The 20,446-nt window shown below is 45.4% G+C and overlaps 1 protein-coding gene across 6 annotated transcripts in view; it reads left to right on the plus strand.

Moving 5' to 3' along the window:
• The window catches only part of TRRAP (transformation/transcription domain associated protein), a 110,993-nt gene that overhangs the window by 65,128 nt on the left and 25,419 nt on the right, over positions 1 to 20,446 (plus strand). For 5 of the 6 annotated variants that reach the window (XM_082857877.1, XM_082857878.1, XM_082857875.1 and 2 more), the window contains 14 exons: positions 312 to 511; positions 1,068 to 1,189; positions 1,511 to 1,724; positions 3,636 to 3,815; positions 5,973 to 6,119; positions 7,320 to 7,439; positions 7,636 to 7,923; positions 8,072 to 8,209; positions 8,901 to 9,013; positions 9,445 to 9,580; positions 12,824 to 13,015; positions 18,211 to 18,439; positions 19,046 to 19,311; positions 19,883 to 19,983. In XM_082857877.1, coding sequence (XP_082714003.1) covers positions 312 to 511; positions 1,068 to 1,189; positions 1,511 to 1,724; positions 3,636 to 3,815; positions 5,973 to 6,119; positions 7,320 to 7,439; positions 7,636 to 7,923; positions 8,072 to 8,209; positions 8,901 to 9,013; positions 9,445 to 9,580; positions 12,824 to 13,015; positions 18,211 to 18,439; positions 19,046 to 19,311; positions 19,883 to 19,983 — 2,446 coding nt within the window. The remainder of the gene's footprint in view (positions 1 to 311; positions 512 to 1,067; positions 1,190 to 1,510; positions 1,725 to 3,635; positions 3,816 to 5,972; positions 6,120 to 7,319; positions 7,440 to 7,635; positions 7,924 to 8,071; positions 8,210 to 8,900; positions 9,014 to 9,444; positions 9,581 to 12,823; positions 13,016 to 18,210; positions 18,440 to 19,045; positions 19,312 to 19,882; positions 19,984 to 20,446) is intronic. The other variant, XM_082857880.1, reaches the window with a different exon arrangement.

The raw sequence follows: 20,446 nt of genomic DNA on the forward strand, positions 1-20,446 counted from the left end.
TCTGCCAGTTGCCCCTCGGAGCACCAGTGCCATGCATGTGACTTCAGGGCTTGGCTGTATGCGGGGTTTCCTACAGTGGTCCCACCAGCTCCATCATCCCTTCCCCTGTGAGGAGGCTCTTATAGGGCCCCCCTGGCAAGGCGTAGTAGTCAGAAAGCCGTGAGGCACTTCAAATCCCAGAGCTCTAGTTGCAGGAGAAGATATTTGGGGGAGGCAGTGGGCAGAATCCAGAGTGCCATGCAGTGCGGGTGGTTGGTTGCCTGCTCAGGCAAGTTGGTAGAGATCGTTGGGGTCTTTCTCCGCTTGAGCAGGAACCAGTGAGCTGGTGATGCTGAGTCTGGAGCTGGTGAAGACGCGCCTAGCTGTGATGAGCATGGAGATGAGGAAGAACTTCATCCAGGCCATCCTGACCTCCCTCATTGAGAAATCCCCCGATGCCAAAATGCTCCGGGCCGTGGTTAAAATTGTGGAAGAATGGGTTAAAAATAATTCCCCGATGGCAGCCAATCAGGTGAGCTGCGAAGAGGGGCTGTGCTCTGGCCAGGTGATCTTCCTGTGTGTGTAAAAGGAAATTCAGGCGTTGCATTCTAAGCTCTTCTGCAAGTTCTCAAACAAAACATTTTTTTCTCCAGTGTTTGCGTTCACCGAATCTTCCCTTACGGTGGATTTTTCTCACTGTGCTTAACAGATTTTAAACAGAAATTTGGAATAACTGGTCACTTATCTTATAAGGTTTTACTTCTGTTAAAACGTTAAATGAACCTCACTTGTTAGTCTTCTATGGTGGTGAAGTTAAGCCAAAAATAATAATGATGAGGGGTTATTATTTGATTTAGTAAGATGCTTTCAAACTTCTGATTTGTTTTTTAGTTTAGTTGCTTTTATGTTGGCACCTGTCTTGATCTTGAGCATCCGAAGAACCATTTAGAAACAGCCTTGTCTTATTTTACCTGACAAGATCGTAAGAGCTTAAAAATTGGTAGAGCATATGGCTGAAATACTTGGGAGCATGTCTTTTTTCAAACAGAAATAATTGACCTTTTCTTTTAAAAAACAAATTTGTACAGACACCTACACTCCGGGAGAAGTCCATTTTGCTTGTGAAAATGATGACCTACATCGAAAAGCGTTTTCCAGAAGACCTTGAACTAAATGCACAGTTTTTAGACCTTGTTAACTACGTCTACAGGTAATCACAGCAATTAATCAAATGTTGCTCGTGTCAGTCCCCGGCGTGCTCTCTGATTAGCCAGTAATGTGACTTTTTAATCTTCTCATTATATCTAAATTTTAAATGTTCATTTAAATCACATAACATACTTTGGCATCATTAATGAGCCTTTTTGCTCAAATGCTGCATCAGCCCAGGACGATTTGGAACACACTCTTGGCCTTCATGGAGGCTTTTCGGAAGGCTGGTGTCCACTTGTTCACTGCTCGTTTGCTTACGGCCTGAGGGTCCCCCGTCCTGCGTAGCTCTGCTATCTCGGTGTCATTCCTTGGATTGCAGGGATGAGACGCTTTCTGGCAGCGAGCTGACTGCGAAACTTGAGCCTGCCTTTCTCTCTGGGCTGCGCTGCGCCCAGCCGCTCATCAGGGCCAAGTTTTTCGAGGTTTTCGACAACTCTATGAAGCGTCGCGTGTACGAGCGCCTGCTCTACGTGACCTGCTCCCAGAACTGGGAGGCCATGGGGAGCCACTTCTGGATCAAGCAGTGCATTGAGGTAGGACGGACCCAGCTCATGGTCCGTGGGGGGGGCCTGGGGCCGGGTGTCTACACACGCAAAGACAGATCAGACATCTCTACCACAAGACCGCTTTAATCTCTAGTAGGAAGGGAAAAGACTTAAAGCAGGAAGGGTGTAGAGCAGCCCGGCCAGACCAGCCTGACAACGCTATGGGCTCTGACCCCTTAGTGCAAGAGGCCAGGGTGCTGGAGATGAGGCCCTGTGTGAACGGTCAGGCTGTTTCAGTGGACAGCAGTTCAGATGGTCTCTGATGTTGTTCACGGGATTGTAGTCAAACTTCTGGCTTCATTCTTTGGATTAATCACCAACAAACATACTGCATCAGGCCACCTAGGTTTTCCAAAGCAGGTTACCGATGCTGTGCAAATAGGTTACCAGACCACTTTGTCTAGTGAGACAAGGTTGTGAAATTCTCTTTGAGGGAAAAGAAGGGAATTGTGGCACTGGGTTTCAGTGAGAGCTTGTTGGCATGTTTCCTTTGGTGCTGAGTGTACGTTTTCTTAGTGCTGTAAATAGCAGTATCTGGAACTTCACAAATGGCAACACAGTGGGCAGAGTTCCCTGATTTATTCTTCATTCTTTCACGAGACACACCGATTGCTATTAGGTGCCAAGCCCTGGGGTAGGAAGTGACAAAGACGAAAAAGACATTGGACCATGTAGAGGACAGGGCAGGCTGAAGGGCGCAGCTAGGAACCTGCTGTCCTGCCTCCTTCGTCCTGTGTGTCTGGTCCATCGCCAGGTGTTACCAGTTCAAGGCCACTCGCTTTTCTCCCTCCCCTCTCTGGCTCACGAAGATGACAGGAATGGTGTCCTTAGTGTTCACCCACCTTCTCTCCTGCCCGCCACAGTTCTTACTGTTGCAAACTTGTTCTGATAGAGTAAAGCAGACTGTGTCGCTCCTTGCCTTTGTACCCAGCACAAGACCCCACCTCCAGGATACCGACTCGCTGGCCCCTCTCCAGCCCTGTGCTGCCCCTCTGCCCCCGCTCGTTAGTCTCCAGCCTCACTGGCCTCCCGGGTTCTCACACATGCCACGTTCCTGACACCCACGCTGAACTGAAGCAGGCGCCCTTGTATCCTCTGTCGCCTGCCCATTCCCTGGGCTACATCATCACGAGCGTGTGTGTGTTATGTGTTGATGTTGGTCTTGTCCTTCCCTCTGACACTCCAGCCTCACCGGGCGGGGGCACTGTCTCTGTGAAGTTGACAAACGAATCTCCAGGGCCTCACACAGTACATAGTGGGTGTTCAGTAAGAATGCAAGAGTGGCTGGGTCGGGGGTGGTGTGAGCCGGGTCGGGGCTTCGGGGAATAGTCTCGGGGGTGTCGCGTGCACGTGGGGACCGTTACCTCATGGGTGCCCCGCTAGGGAGCTCACACCATCCCCTGCGGACTGTGCGAAGCCCCTGGGGGTGTCGGGAGGGGGTGCCGAGGTCAGCTTGTGGAATAAGATGAGTTTGAGAAGAGTAAGTCGAGATGAGTTAGGAAGCTGTGTCTGGGCAGGAGGTGACGGCTGCCTGGCTGTTCAGGAGGTGATACCGGCAGGACCCGGTGAGGTGGGTGGGAGACGAGAGAGACGGGAAAATGGGCGGATGGAGCAACAGCAGCTGCACTCCTGCCTGGGAGACGCCTCTGAGAGGACAGGGGAGGAGTCCTGTCTGGTAGGGAGACAGATGCCCAGTTTATGTCTAGACACGGAGTCAGGAGTACCTGAGTGGGGACGCTGGGAGAGAGGGCCAGACTCCTTTCAAAGCTGGAGGGTGTAAAGCGAGCTGGGGACTGGGGTCATCGGCATGTGCTGGTCGAGGCAACTCGGGGTTAATGGGGTCCACACACCAGAGCACCAGGCGTGCATCCCAGGTTTGTCTTCTCTCCCACAAACCAGCTCCTCTTGGCCGTGTGTGAGAAGAGCACGCCCATCGGGACCAGCTGCCAGGGCGCCATGCTCCCGTCCATCACCAACGTCATCAACCTGGCTGATAGCCACGACCGCGCGGCCTTCGCCATGGTCACACACGTCAAGCAGGAGCCCCGGGAGCGGGAGAACAGCGAGTCCAAGGAGGAGGTAACGCCCAGCGCACAGTGCCACCGTTCCACCGCAGGGCTCCCATCCCTGTTGGAGAATTTTGTATCAGCCTTAGAATATTTTTAGGGCAAGAGCAAATGTGTTAAAACCTGTCTCTGCCTGAAAGCTCTGAACGTGGTACTGTGTTCAATACTTATATTTTCCTTTTTTTAATGTGGAGGTATAATTGACATACATCCTGTTAGTCTCAGGTGTAATGATTTGGTATCTGTATATACTGCGAAACGATCATCACGGTAAGTCTGGTCAACATCCATCGCCACACATAGTTACAGAAGTGTTTCCTTGTGAGGAGAATTTTAAGACCTACTCTCTGGGCAACTTTCAAATACGCAGTACAGCATTGTTAACTGCAGTCCCCATGCTGTACGTTACATCCCCAGGACTTCTTTATCTTATAACTGGAAGTTTGTACCTTTTGACTCCTTGACCCATTCCACCTGCCTGCCACCCTCTGCCTTTGGCAGCCTCCAGTCTGTTCTCTGTATTTAGGAGCTTGTGTGTGTGTATTTAGATTCTACACATAAAATTGAAATCATACGATTGATTTCAGTTAGCATAATGCCCTCAAGGCCTATCCATGTTGTCGCAAATGGCAAGGTTTCATTCATTTTTATGACTGAATAATATCCATTCATCTGTTGATGGACACTTGGTTATTTCCATTCAGTTAGATGTTTTTAAAGGCAGAATTGATAAGCGCCTTGTCTCATCATTAAATTTTGAGAGAGATCAGTTTATCATGGGCTGTGCTGCTGAGCAAAGGGTATTTTACTCTTTGGTGATTGTTCTCCCCAAGACAGGAGTAGCCCGTGTTGTATTACAAAGCACTGCTCCAGGGAGTGACGCTATCATGAAGGAACTGTGGCTCTAGCTGGCTCCGCGGTCCACCTACTGTGAACCTCCTGTGTCTCTACCCAGTCCTGGCAGGGGCGGCTGTGGAGCCCAGACCCGACCGGCAGGGCAGAGCCTTGGTCCTGCTGACTGTCAGTACCCCTTGTGGAGTGGCTGACACCACGCAGGGTGTTGGTCTGTAAGCTGTTTCCTTTAGGGTGTTGGCCCTTGGAAGTTCAGTCTGCCTGGAGTGTTGGGTGTTAGAAGACAGCCAATCAGTGTTGAAGGAGGAGGGTACCCTCTTTGCTTTAAAAGGGGTAGTTGGTACCCTCTTCTGTATGGGAGACATCCACTTATTTTATTTACAAATAAAAATTTTCTTCACTTAGTTGCTAAGCACTAGGTCATTTGGTGATAGAATCTTTTTCTCTTTCTGTCGTCCTCCCGTGTGAAATAAATTACCAGCTCTGAAGTGATTCTTCTGCATTTTCAGGGCGCACACCACATGGCCACTAGCGTGACTTAGCGCCTAGTCTGATGATTGGATTTTGAATGTGACTTCCCAGAAAATTCAGAGAGAAATAAGGTTCATTCTTTTTGGGGGATGAGTTGCGTAAAACACCATGCCAGCAAGGTTCTGTGTATTGGCCTGACAGTATTATTAATCTGAATGAGCAAGACAGCCAGGCAGCTATGTTGCATTTTATTTACTTTATTTATTTATCTTTGGCTGCATTGGGTCTTTGTTGCTGCGCACAGGCTTTCTCTAGTTGCAGCGAGTGGGGGCTACTCTTTGTTGCGGGGCGCAGGCTTCTCACTGCGGTGGCTTCTCTTGCTGTGGAGCACAGGCTCTAGGTGTGTGGGCTTCAGTAGTTGTGGCTCATGGGCTCTAGAGCACAGGCTCAGTAGTTGTGGCGCACGGTCTTAGTCGCTCCGCGGCATGTGGGATCTTCCCGGACCAGGGCTCGAACCCATGTCCCCTGAATTGGCAGACGGATTCTTAACCACTGCGCCACCAGGGAAATCCCTAAAGTTGTAATTTCTTTTTAACTTTGCTTTCCATAATCCACATATGAAAGCAAAATGGTGACATTTTTATAGTGTCATGTAAGAAAGAGAGCTAGGCCAGGTCTAGTTTAATCTGCTTGTTTTTTATTTTAGAATTCAAGATTATTTAATCATAAACTTCCAAGAAACTAAAATTTTATTTACCAAAAGTGTAACAAGAAGTGTACAGGAGTTGTGATTGTTGATTTTCTTCAATTGACCTTTTGGTTTTACATGTTTGTTTCTGTTTTTTAGGATGTGGAGATAGATATTGAACTAGCTCCTGGAGATCAGACCAGCACGCCCAAAACCAAAGAACTTTCGGAAAAGGACATTGGAAACCAGCTGCATATGTTAACCAACAGACACGACAAATTTCTTGATACGCTCCGGGAAGTGAAGGTCTGTGCAAATTTGGGGGGATAGTTGTGGTTCTCCCCCTGCCCCTGAACATTTTGAACAGTCCATGAACCCATGGACTCCCCCATTCACTGCTCGAGGTGAGCGTTTCTATAGCCAGGTCTGTGGATACTCGTGGCCATTGAGTACTTTGGCCTCTGCCACGCTGACTTGGAGCAAGGAGGCCCCTGACGCCCTGACCAGGGTGAGGGGAGCAGCCACATGAGGTCAGCCAGGCTCGTTTCCTCATGGCCTTCCTCACTGGGCAGCCTGAGTAGCAAGTAGGAGTATTTTCCACTTAAATGTTTTCTTCCATTTTCCTTGGAATATTTGTATCCTTGGGTTTTGCATTTTTAATAGAGATGGGGGTATGAGAGTGAATTCCCTGTTGTTGGGTAAAAAGGACAACATGATTGTGACGTGTGTGTCTCCGTCTTGGGCAGCAGGGCCCATGGAGGGACGGCAAGTGTGTGCCTGAGCCCCTCAGCGCCGGCTTCTTGATGCCACGTGGGGAGCTGGGCTTCAAGCAGCCAGAAACGTGGCTGTTAATAAGAAATTCATACTTCAAAAACCACGGAGCTGTGGACAAAATCAAACGCATCTGTGGATTTGATATACCCTCCGGGCCCCTGGTTTCCAACTCCGACCCCATTTGTGGGGTGTTCTGGTTCAGCCCTGTGCATTCCAGGCACCTCTCCAACTCTTGCCCGCTGTCAATTGCAGAGACTCTGAACTTTCATGGTTCTTGATTTGTTCTTCAGAATTACACCTGTTGGCAAATAGCTTAGCTAGTATGTGTATGCTTCTCCTGTTTCCTCTTCATGTCTTCAGTAGCCTCTGCTTTGATGGTGCCTGTGTGCCTCTCGTTTGCACTTTCAGCATCAGCATTGTGTTCGTACTTCTCGGGCCTGGTGGAATCAGTAATACGAAATGCCCTTGAAAGTTAAAAGTGTAGGTGTGTCACTGGTGAGCCCCTTACCCAGGTCCTGGCTCAGCTGCTAAGCACGCCGGGGGTCTGTGGTGCTCAGAATCTGTGTTTCACTGTGGCGTGACGTTTGTTCAGGTCTTTGAAAGTTTGGAAGTGGAGGAGCGTGTGGTAAGGTGGGGCAGTAACGTTTCCTGACCAGGGACGCGTGGGGCAGCCGCGCGGCAGGGGTTTCAGCACCAGCCCTTGCCCGCTACACCGGTCTTTCCTCTCCGCAGACTGGAGCCCTGCTCAGCGCTTTCGTCCAGCTGTGCCACATCTCCACCACGCTGGCCGAAAAGACGTGGGTCCAGCTTTTCCCCAGGTTGTGGAAAATCCTGTCTGACAGACAGCAGCATGTGAGTCTGTTTTTTAAGTCCTCTTTTGAAAAATATAGTTTTAGCTTTTGATAAGTATTTGATTAAGTTTCAAAGGCTGAGGAAACTAGTATTATCCAAGAGTGAATTATCAAAAATATCCCAGATGCTGAGTTGAGAGGGTAAAGACGGGCTGATATTTGCACGAGACCCAGGTCAACCTGCTCTTGGGTTTCAGGCTCTGGCGGGCGAGATCAGCCCATTCCTGTGCAGCGGCAGCCACCAGGTGCAGCGGGACTGCCAGCCCAGCGCTCTCAACTGCTTTGTGGAGGCCATGTCCCAGTGTGTCCCTCCCATCCCCATTCGGCCCTGCGTGCTCAAGTACCTGGGGAAGACCCACAACCTCTGGTTCCGCTCCACCTTGATGCTCGAGCACCAAGCCTTTGAGAAAGGGCTGAGCCTGCAGATTAAGCCCAAGCAAACAGCCGAGTTTTATGAGCAGGAGAGCATCACTCCGCCTCAGCAGGTGAGGCCCCGCCTTGCTTTGCTGGTGACTTCGTGGTCCCAGCAAACATCTCCCCAGTGATTTTAAATTAGGTACCGTGAAGTTGCTTTGTTGGGGCAGGGGGAAGGCAGTTGTCATGAGCACTCAGAAACTGCGACCTGTGTTTCAGGAGATTCTGGATTCCCTCGCTGAGCTTTACTCTCTGTTACAAGAGGAAGACATGTGGGCGGGCTTGTGGCAGAAGCGTTGCAAGTACTCGGAGACAGCGACGGCCATCGCCTATGAGCAGCACGGGTTCTTCGAGCAGGTAGTGCCGTCGGGCGGGACGTCCAGGTCACATGGGTGGTGAAAGGCGTTTATAGTGGTTCTTGAGTGTGTCCTCCAGTCAGTTCGTGTCTAAATAAGAAATTTACTGTTTTCTTTGAAGCATTTATTTATCCACATAAAGACTCTTAGATTAAAGTCTCAGTTTCAGAGAAACATACGTATGGGACGTGAACACTTTTAAAGCTCAGTCCTGCCTCATTTACTGTTAGTTGCTAACGTGGATGCTTCTTATCTACAGTCATTGATCCTGTTGGAAGTAGTAGGTAGATTGTGATCAGTGTGCGATTTTAATCCTCGTGCCCGTCCTTTCACTGTAGTGTGGGTCATGGTCGCAGGTATGGTCGCAGCCGCGTGTAGGACACTGAGCCACAGAAACTCCAGAGGCAGAGGCACGGGCCGTGGCCCCTGCTCTCATCTCTGACGGATGGAAAAATGAACCCGGGGTCTGGGCGGTCTCCCTCCCGCTCCTTCCGTTGCATGTGGGGAATTATGCACCTTCTCCTCCACTCTCTTCTATTCTCTGAATGGAGAATTCTGGGTGCTGGGTGACCTTAGAGAAGAGCAACGAGACACCCCTGGGTCTGTGGTGCAACTTGCCCTAAATAATTGAGCAATGGTCATGTAAAAGTTTCTAGTTAAACCGCAGTTTGAAAGCAGTTTAACTTTTTTAGGCTCAAGAATCATATGAAAAGGCAATGGATAAAGCCAAGAAAGAGCATGAGAGGAGTAATGCATCCCCTGCCATTTTCCCAGAATACCAGCTTTGGGAGGACCACTGGATTCGGTAAGCTGAACAGTGACGTGTTCAAGAATCAGTTAAGGAAACCAGTGAGAATCTCTGAAATTTTCTCATAATGAGTGTTTTTAAGAGGGAACTTTGCTGCTTTCTTTATGGCCCCGTGAAGAAAAGAACAAACAAAAACCTATAAACAGCTTTTAAAGTCTTGAGTAATTGAGGGTGTGTTGGAGAAACAGTGAATGACTCCTGCTCTCCACAGGCTCCGGAGCTCTGAGCTCTCTGCTGCAGGGGCTGCGGTTCTTGCTGCTCCAGGGGCACACATAGTTTACCTGCCCTGGGGCACCTCAGCATCCCGCAGAAGCCCACCCTTCTCTGTGTGGGGGAGATACTTTTTCCTTTCGGTGGAATGGAAATGACTTAAAATCCCATCTGTGGGTGTGGTCACTGAGCTTTGGCCCTGGATCCCTGGTCTCTAGGTGCTCCAAGGAGCTGAACCAGTGGGAAGCCTTGACGGAGTACGGCCAGTCCAAAGGTCACATTAACCCGTACCTGGTCCTGGAGTGTGCTTGGCGAGTGTCCAACTGGACCGCCATGAAGGAGGCGCTGGTGCAGGTGAGACCCCACCCCTCCCTGCCCATCCCGTGACTCGTCCATGCTCAGGTCACAGTCTCCACAGCTGAGTGGGGCCCTGTTGCCAAAGCTGTGAGTCTCTGGAGATTTCCCTTCACTCACAGCAAGCTGGGCATTTTGACAGATGAAAGAGAGCGCTTGGAAAGCAAGAGTTATTTTGGGTTATCACTAACATCTTTCCTGAGCTTGAGTTAAATTATAACTTAAGTATTAGTTCATTATTGAGTTACAGTAAAAAGTATCAGGTGGAGACCTTGGATTCTCTGAGAAAACAGTAATGTCTGGAGAAATTTGGAAAAACAGAGGCAATTGTACTGGTGGACTTGGTTGGCAGAAGCTCTGCAGCAGTGAGTATAGCAAAGATGAATTGTACAAGCCCAGGGCCTGGCACGGTAGCTGCTGTTAGTAAGTTTGTTACATGAAAACAGTATCACATTCAAAGCATGTCTTGCATTACGGAAGTGGTAATTGTGCAGTGTAAGTGAACTTGAGCCATTAACGTGGTTGAGCACTACATTTTCAAAAATTAAACTCTATCCAGAGGGATTCAGTGCATGATGGGAGAGCAGGCACAGAGGTGCAGTTTTCTTTCTCACACTGGGAAGCCTGTGTCAGGGCATCAGAAGTTATGGTGTCAGACAGTGCAGCTGTGTTGTCTGAACCCCACGTCGTCGTCGTCATCGTCATCGTCGTCGTCATCACTGTCACCACCATCATCACCATCATCAAAGCCTTGGGTGGTCTGTGAAAGCAGCTATTCTTCTTGCTCTTTATTTTTTCCTGCATCTGTACCCTTCCGTGATTTTCTCCCTTGGCCCCTTTTCTTTGCTGCTGCTGCTCAGTTTTTGACCTTTTCTATGTGGTGTCAGTGTTATGGGGTTTAGGGGTTTACACTACTGTCCTGTTCTCACCTTCCCCCTTTACCTAGTAAGGGTTTATTTACAGTCACACCAATGATTCTCCTTCCTTAATACGGAGATTCAAAAGCACATTGAGATTGTAGGTCACTTTGTTTGAAAGGATTAACCTAAAATTTTAACTTGTATTGTGGATACCATGCTTATTTTGTTACTTCTGCTGCCTTTAAACAAAATGCAAAAGATCGAAGAACTGAAGTAGTCACAAGCTGTTAACTACAGAGTGGTCACAGAGCCCAGGGTCTGGGCTTTCAGGGTGGGACCCGGGAAATGGCTCACCTGATGCAGGGAGCTGGTGTTACTCTGAGAAATAACCAATCACTTATGTAGGTAAACAGAAATAAATAGTTTGCTGACAGGTTGCATTTACAGTTGATTGTTCTTTATTCTGATAAACATTCTCCTTTATTTTATCTCAGTGTAAAAATATTTATATTATAAATAAGTATTTATAGCTCACTCTAATGGTTTCTTTTTCTCCTTTCCAAGATTTCACTTAGCATATGTGCAGTATCGTACTGTCCATAGGTCTGACAAATGATCTTCTTCTTTCACAAATTCTTGATTACCTTCCCAAAATTTTAAAGCACTTACTGGTTAGAGAAAGCTCAAAGTATATTAATAAGCACTCTGGGTAATCTGCAGTAAATTAATTTCAAATGGTCTTGATAGTACTAACTTATTTACTCATTTACCAGTATTTAAAAGAAAAAAAATCAAATTACCTTTCTTTTTCCTCCTGGGTCTTGCGATTATGGGGCTGCTTGTAGTAGTTCTTAATAAATGGGGTAATCTTTTTCAGTGGAGGAGAAATTAGAAGACAGGCCTTTGTTCTTTTTTTTTTTTTTTGCGGTACGCGGGCCTCTCCGTGTTGTGGCCTCTCCCGTTGAGGAGCACAGGCTCCGGACGCGCAGGCTCAGCGACCATGGCTCATGGGCCCAGCCGCTCCGCAGCATGTGGGATCTTCCCGGACCGGGGCACGAACCCGTGTCCCCTGCATCGGCAGGCGGACTCTCAGCCACTGCGCCACCAGGGAAGCCCAGGCCTTTGTTCTTAATGTTACAGAGGACAGGTGTGATTGACAAAAGTCTGTCTTAAATAGTGTTTAAGTCCAGAAAGATTTTAGGTGTAAAGATTTAGGTGTAAAGATGTAAGATTTTAGGTGTAATTTTAGAGGATCATGTAGGAAGCAGATGTGTTTACAAGGTTGTCTGCCTGAATTTCTTCATCACTGGATTACTGAGAACTAAGAGGGGCCATCGATGTGACTCTGCTGTGAAAAAGTCAGATGTCAGAAAACAAGGCCAGGTGTTACGTCAGCGCATTATTATTACCATCACTGCTCTTACATCGTTTGTGCAGAGAGCAGCATGGGACTAAGATGTGTGTAATTTCTATTGTTATTTCCCAAAGGTGCTTCACAATGAATGTCTCATTGATCTTGTTACAGCAAGTCCTATAAAATTCTTTTAAGAATATCTCTATATTCTTTCATTTTTTTATACACAAAGAGATTATTTTTGAAAAGAGTTTAATTTTTTAATTTACATTTTTAAAAATGCTCTGTAAAAGGCTGATAAAATGCAATGAGTTCTAATGCCTTCTTTAGAAAGTGGTCGGCAAACACAGGTGCTTTCCCGGGCACACCTGGAGCCTCTACCTGGGCTTAGGGCCAGTGGGAGGAAATGTGATGGCTCTGGGCTCTGTCCACTTCATCAGAACTGATAACCAAGATATGAGAAATCTGGGGGAAACTTTATAGGAGATAACAAAGTGCGGCTTTTAAATGACAGTAAAATTTATGAATGTTCACTCATATTCTTATAAGCCTGAATCACTGCCTTCAGCTTCCTTATATAATGTGGAACAAGTTGATGAATTTCCCAGGATAACAGTATGAATTGGAAACAATTCAAAATTTTACTGATATTTATCAGAGAGGAGATGAGCACATATTTAATCCTTTGAAAATTCACTGGCTGACTTTGTACGTGTTATTCATCTGGTCCGTCATAATGGTGTTGATCAGTTTCCCCTTTCTGGAACTACCAGTGACCTTAAAGCAAGGAGCCTGTGGCACCTCCATAGATAGAGAGATTGGCCACTCATTGGTATTCAGCAGAGGAGAGTGTCCAGAAAAAATCTAAAGCATGATGACGTCTCTAAAGAAAATGAGTATCTATTTATAGCTTAATTTCTGTTTATTGCTTTGCAAACTGGCTACCAAAAAATTGGCTTTACTTTTTGACTCTTTCCACTGAGAGGAAGTATACCCATTGTTTCCTATGTGATATTCTTCCATAACCAGGTAGAAGTAAGTTGTCCAAAGGAGATGGCGTGGAAGGTCAACATGTACCGTGGATACCTGGCTATCTGCCACCCTGAGGAGCAGCAGCTCAGCTTCATCGAGCGCCTGGTGGAAATGGCCAGCAGCTTGGCCATCCGCGAGTGGCGGCGGCTGCCCCATGTGGTGTCCCACGTGCACACACCTCTTCTCCAGGTGGGTCCCTCATAGCAGAGCTCCTCCTGTCCAGGCTTAGGTCCATAAGCTGAGCTGGACGGGAGAGGAAACTCCTTCCACTTGTTGTTTCCCATTTAAACTCATCCTCGGTGAAAGGAAGGCCAGAGTCAAAACAGAGAGGACTAAAATGTTGCGTCTCATTTTTGGTGCTTCCAAGGGATTTAAGTGACAGAAGCCGTCCCACAGGAGTGATCTTGATGATTTTCATTTTTGCTTTAGGAATATTCTTTAATGCCCACTTTACCACCATCAGTGTGATGCCACTGTTCAGTCTGAAAAGGTCTCTCCTCCTCTTGAGACTCTTAAGACTGCAGTTAAATAGGCTGTGCCTTGGCTTCTTCCTTTGTGTATCGTCTTCACTATTTCTGACAATTTGTTCAGCCACACTAGCCACCATTCAGTGGCTCAGATCTAAAGCGTCTCTCCCCACAGCGCCTTGTGCACACTGCCCTTCTCCATGGAACATGCTTCTTCCCATCCTCCCAGCCCCAATGCATACACACACACACACACACACACACGAAGGGCTGTGTCAGCTCTTGTCCTCTTTTATCTGGCACCTGGCATGGAGCAGCTCCCAGTGTTATTGAATGAGTAAAACTATAGGCAGAATGGTCATACTTTTTTCCTCTTGAAAGAGTAGTTTTGAGACTTAAACTGCTATATTGATTTTTATAGTGTAGTTTTTTATAGATTTTTTTAAATGATATAGTTATTTATTAATATACTTAGATTATTTTGTCATTGTCATAGTGAACCAGAAGTTCATTGAAGCAATTAATCGCTTTGTTTTGATATTTTTCCTTTTTGTATCTATTATTTTTGGCTTTTTCTCAAGGTGTGCACTAAGGTAGTGTTATTTTGCAGGTATATAACATCTCTAATCTAGGTTATTAAGATATTCTAAAGCCTTTATTTAGAGTGGACTTTTTCTTCCACATCCTCTAAAAGGGCAAAGATGGGTTGCGTGTCGTAGCTGTTAGGAAAAAAGTTATTGCATGAACATAGGAAAAAGTTGTCAATGCAAGAAATATTGAGAATGACTGAGTATTATTATGGATGAATGACTAAGTATTGCTATGAATAACACAGTTGTGAATAAATAGAAATTATTGTGTGGTTATATATTCAAAGTACAGAGTATAAGATGCAGTATTTCAGACAATCCTGATTCAGGAATTTTGGAAGTGAAATTAAAGGCAGTTTCTCTTCCACTGCTGTGGTCACAGTTGATACTCAGTTATTTGTTGATTAGTTTGGTTACAAAGCTGACTGCATTTAGAGACATGACTTCCTCCCCCAAGTAGCACTATCAACCAGCATAGCTGAGAAATCTTATAGAAAACAAAGACATAAGAATGATTTTATGGAAACGATTCAGTTTGATCATTCAGTAACTATTAATTTTAGGGTCTGAGGAGTTTGAGGAGGTAGAAAGGATGAGCTCAGAGAAGTGTTTATTTTTAAAAAATTAAATATAAGTACCTTTTTTCAAAACCTATAAACGTTAAAACAATGCCTAATTTTTTGAAATATTTATCATGTTTTAATAAGTTATAAAATAATGTATTTCGAACTACAGCTTGTGTCTGTCCCCCCTCCTCCTCAACTACCACCCCTCAAAAAAATCACTGAGGGGAAAAGTTTTGGTGCTTTTGCACAGCAACATTCCTGTCTAACTGACTCTAGGACCCCAGACTTATGATAGGGATTTTAGATGGTGCGTCTACCCCTTTGGCCTACTGAAAACATCAGTACTGGGCTCCTGGATCAGCCACTAGTCAGGAAGAAACACAGAGTCTGAGCGCTGTTGCGGAGGGAGTGACTCTGCTGTCATGTTGTCCAGAAGAGCAGCATAAGGGCCTCTGAAGTTTTACTTCTTCATAGCAGCAATGGGCACAATGGGGGAAATTGTTAAAACCAACCTTTCACAACTCTGAAATTTAAAGATTTGCAGTAATCCAGGGAGCATTTAAGGAAAAACGGCTGTATTTCAGTAAGAATAGCAAGGTTTGTGGCATTTAATTGTCCTATTCCCATTAACCCCTCTCCCCAGCTCTGCCTTGAAAGCCAACGGCTTCCAACCATAGTAGCTGTGAAAACCAGCCTAGCAGCCACCAGTGGAAGACAGTACAGATTTAGAGACCCCCCAAAAAGAACCCAGCCCCAGAATGCTGACACTGTTTAAATAGCACTACAGCTCCTAGAAAAACCCTATTCACAGGGTTTGTCTCTATTTGACCTGACTCAGAGCTCGCTCAGTAGAGAAAGTCATATGTGAGAGCATTTGTCAGAAATAGTCCCTGGCAGTTGTTTAATATCACAGCTGCCTGAGGTAGCAACACCAGTCCCAGGAAAGCGAAGATTAGAGAATGAGATGTCTGTATACACTGGGAAAAGCTTTAACGTATTCCTGGGAATCTAGAAGACCACATACACATACATCCTGTGCACACATGCTCAGGAGAGACTTGAGAAGATCCTAAGCTTTCACCTCTGGCTGACCTTGGGGCTCTGTATAAGTGGGAAGTAAAGGCTGAGGCAGAATTGAAGGTTGCCTGGCTGAGGGATGAGGGCATGCTGCAAAAGGCACACAGAGCCTTATCATTTCAGGTCTTTACGGAAATCTCTGTCTAATCATTTGCTGACCAGTAAGCTAACTGAGCAGAGACTCTAGTGGTTACATTCTACAAAGACCACAGACTTTATAGAAGTAGTTCAGGAATTTTTTTTTTTTTTTTTTTTTTTTTGCGGTACGCGGGCCTCTCACCGTTGTGGTCTCTCCCATTGCGGAGCACAGACTGCGGACGCGCAGGCTCAGTGGCCATGGCTCACGGGCCCAGCTGCTCCACGGCACGTGGGATCTTCCCGGACCGGGCCATGAACCTGCGTCCCCTGCATTGGCAGGCGGACTCCCAACCACTGCACCACCAGGGAAGCCCAGTTCAGGAATATTTGAAAAAGTTTTATCTGACCTATAAGCACATGAAAAAAATGCTCAACATCATTAGTCATTAGGCAAATGCAAATCATAACCACAATGAGATACCACTTTATACACATTAGCATAGCTAGAATGAAAAAGGTAATAGCAAGTATTGGTGAGGATGTGGAGAAAAATGGAATCCTCATATGTTGCTTGTAGGATGGTAAAATAGTGCTTGCTCTTTGGAAACAGTCTGACAGTTTCTCAAAATATTAAACATGGAATTACCATAGGCTCAACAATTTCACCCATAGGTGTAAATCTAAGAGAAATTAAAACTTATGTCCACAAAAACCTGCACACAAATGTCTATAGTGTTAATAGTCATAATAGTCAAAATGTGGAAATACTCCAAATGACCATCAGCTGATGAATGAATAAATTAAAATGGTATATTCATGCAATGGAGTATTACTCAGCAGTAGAAAGGAATGAAGTACCAGTATGTGTTACAGCATGGGTAAACCTTGAAAGTATGCCAAGTGAAGAAGCAAGACACAGAAGGCCACATATTGTATGATTCCATTTATATGAAATATCTAGAATAGACAAATCCATAGAGATAAACAGTAGATTAGTGGTTGTCACCTTCTAGGGGAGGAAGAGTGGAGAGAGGCTACCTGTGGGCTTCTTTCTATAACTAGATAGGGTTGATGGTCATATAGCTCTAGGAAAAATATACATGGTCGCTGAGTTACAATTTTTTGACTTTATGATGGTGTGAAAAAATATATATATACAATCTATATTCAGTAGAAACCATACTTTGAACACTGAATTTTGACCAGACCAGCGTATGTGGTATGATACTCACGTGGTGCTGGGTAGTGGTACCAAGCTTCAGCTCCTGGTCGGCCATGCAGTCACGAGGGTCAACAAGCACATGCCTACAGCTATTCTGAACCCATACAACCATTCTGTTTTTCACTTTCAGTACAGTTGTTACTAAATTATAAGAGAAAGTCAACACTTTATTATTAAATAGACTTTGGGTTAGATAGTGTGAATGTTTTAAAGCACATTCAAGTTGGCTGGGCTAAGTTAGGATGTCTGGTAGGTTGGGTGTGTTAAATGCATTCTCAACTTCAGGTATTTTCCACTTAGGATGAGTTTATTGGAACATAACCCCATGGTAAGTTGAGGAAGATCTGTCCTAAAAACTACTGAACTATACACTTTAAAAGGTGATTTCGATGATGTTTCAATTATACCTCAGTAAAGCTCTTATAAAACAAATATACCATTGTTCTATTTTCGGTAAGCTTTTGGTGGAAGGATGAGATAAAGGTTTCAGAAACCGGAATGTAATGAATTAAACTTAAATGTAATGAAGTATAGATGGAAAGCATAAATTCCTAAATTTTTAAAATTAAGATGAAACAGAAGGATACTGAGTACTGAACTTGGTGCTGTGTTTGGGGATTCAAACAATTTAAAACTTTCTGCCTCAAAAGAGAATGAGGCTGGAGGGAGGTGACATATCCATAAGAAGCAAAATTTTAAGAGGGAGTCTATGATTCAGTGCCATGTGGTAGGACAGAAAATAAATACAAGGATTTAGAGAAGGGAAAAATCCCTGTGGGAGAGCAGGTGAAGCTTGACAGGTAGAGTTTGAGTAGGCTCGGAATTGTGGCCAAGGCCTCCCCGTAAGGAGAGGGCACCATAAGTTTGGAGCCAGCAACACATCTGGGGATTAAAGGGTAGTGACCTGGACAGATTTATAGGGATGTGATGCAAATGCATGTATCAGCCCAAAGAGATCGTTAGAACCGTGTTCTGAGATGCTTGACGTGGCTCCGGGCTTCAAATGTTCATGGAAGTGAAGCTTGAGGGCAGGGGGACCAGGCTGTTCTGGTCTTAGGCGTCGGTAGACAAAGAGCCACACTTAGCTGGTGGCAAAGGGAACAGAAAAAGGATAGTTATGGGGGGGCGGGGGGAGTCGGTGTTCTCCAGGCCCCAGTGTCACAGCAGCCACAGAGCAGAGGTGTTAAAATGGGGGATGGGGACAGGGACCACGAGAGTAGCGTTTGAGGTATGGAGTAAGTTAAACGTGGCATCTGAGGCACAGCGCTTCCTTTGGTAATTGAATCGTGAGCTCTTCACAGTGAGGATTCTGACTGACTCTGGTTTGTTATCCTCCTTCAATCTTAATGCTCACTGTGGAATCTCTTACGCTGGTCCCTTTTAGGCAGCCCAGCAAATCATTGAACTTCAGGAAGCCGCTCAAATTAACGCAGGCTTACAGCCCACCAACCTGGGAAGGAACAACAGCCTGCATGACATGAAGACAGTGGTGAAGACCTGGAGGAACCGGCTGCCCATCGTGTCTGACGATTTGTCCCACTGGAGCAGCGTCTTCATGTGGCGGCAGCATCATTACCAGGGTAAACCTACCTGGTCCGGCATGCATTCATCATGTAATTTTCCAGACACCCCACTGTTCTGGTTTCATGTCTTGGTTATGTTTTGTTTTTTGTTTTTTTTTCTTTTACCGGATTTTCTCTTTTTTGGCATGGTAGATGGTGGTTGTTATGACAGGGTAAAGATGAAGGTGGTGAAAGATGGGAAGAATTTCCCCCTACCTGTTCCCTTTTTCCAGCTAAAACAGACGTGCTGCTGGACACTGTTGCAGCAGGGGCACAGGCCAGTGGGATCACAGCCTGGGTTGTGGCCCTCTGTGTTTTGAAGCCCCCTGAGGAAGAGCTGCGCTCAGGTGGCAGCGTGTAGCCTCTTTCACCTGCCCTGGTCCCCTCTGCTCTTCCCCTCAATCTGCCAGGCATCTGTTTGTTCAGAGCGACCTTCATGGTTTAGTTAGCCAAGACGGTAACACCCAACTCAAGAGTTAGTGCTTCTTAGGTCTTCCTTTTGATACAGAATACGAGGAAAAGTAATGAGGGTTTATCACAGAGCTTCCCATTGCATAAGCCATGTGTGTTTGTTTTTCATTTTTTATTTAAGCCTTATTGTGGAACACTTTGAAAAATGTTTGACATGGACTGAAAACTCATTTCTTTGCTCTCTAGCTATTGTAACTGCCTATGAGAATAGTTCTCAGCATGATCCAAGTTCAAACAATGCTATGCTTGGGGTTCACGCATCGGCTTCAGCAATCATCCAGTATGGAAAAATTGCCCGAAAACAGGGACTGGTCAATGTAGCTCTGGATATATTAAGTCGTATTCATACTATTCCAACCGTCCCTATCGTGGATTGCTTCCAGAAGATTCGGCAGCAAGTCAAATGCTACCTGCAACTGGCAGGCGTCATGGGGAAGAACGAGTGTATGCAGGTAGAGTGCCAGCCAGACCCCGTGCCTGCCCGCCCACGCCCAGGAGGTCTGGGGAGGAATGAAGGGTCCATGTGGAAATGCCTGGTTCAGACAACAGGGAAAGAGGCTAGAACTTTACAAACACAGCTCTGGTCTTGGGGAACAGTCCTGCCAAAACAAGAAAGGGACAGGAAGCCTCTTGAGTATTTGAATGAATTATATGTGATGGTCTCTATTCTACTTGGTTAATGTAGTTAAGGAAAGAATATTAAAAACTGCAGAACTATGAGGGTATATGGTAGATTTGGGCTATGTTCAGAGGAATATTAATAAAAACAATGAAACTGACTAGATATGGTAAAGCTTTGGAGAAAATAATACCATTACGGTGTCTAGAACTGAATTTGCATTTAGTGATTGAGTTTAAATACTACTTGTTAGTCAGCAAATATTCACGGTGGGCAAGCCTGTTGTCAATTTAAAGTATATTTGTCAATGACCTTTCAGAGTTGCTACATAGATCAATATTTTAGAGGTTTTTATATTATTGTCTAGAAAATTCAAGAACTTTTTTTCTGTTTTTAATAAACAGGGCCTTGAAGTTATTGAATCTACAAACTTAAAATACTTCACAAAAGAGATGACGGCTGAATTTTATGCACTGAAGGGAATGTTCTTGGCTCAGATCAACAAGTATGTATGTTATATAGATGGAGGATAAGAGAAAGACTCATCAGATTATTTAAATAGTTATTTATAACTTGAAGCCAGTGTGAAGATCAAGCTAGAAATTGATATGACTTAGTGACAGTTGTCAGGGATGATATTTCAAATATTGTACCTCTAGGAAGGTAATAACTTGCAGCAAATTGACGGGCCAGCTTGAGTGTAGTACTTAAAAAACTTTTTAAACATGAATTGCTTGAACAGAGAACTGCTGATTACATGGATTCGTTGCCCCAGTTTCTCAGCATGCCATTTTGGAACAGAGTTGATTCCTTTTTTTTTTTTTTTTTAATAAATTTATTTTATTTCATTTATTTTGGTCTGCATTGGGTTGCTGTGTGTGGGTTTTTCTCTATTTGCGACAAGCAGGGGCTACTCTTCATTGTGGTGCGTGGGCTTCTCGTTGTGGTGGCCTCTTGTTGCACAGCAC

This window comes from Leucopleurus acutus (genome assembly GCF_964270905.1).
Source record: "Leucopleurus acutus genome assembly, chromosome: 16".
Classification (NCBI taxonomy): Eukaryota; Metazoa; Chordata; class Mammalia; order Artiodactyla; family Delphinidae; genus Leucopleurus; species Leucopleurus acutus.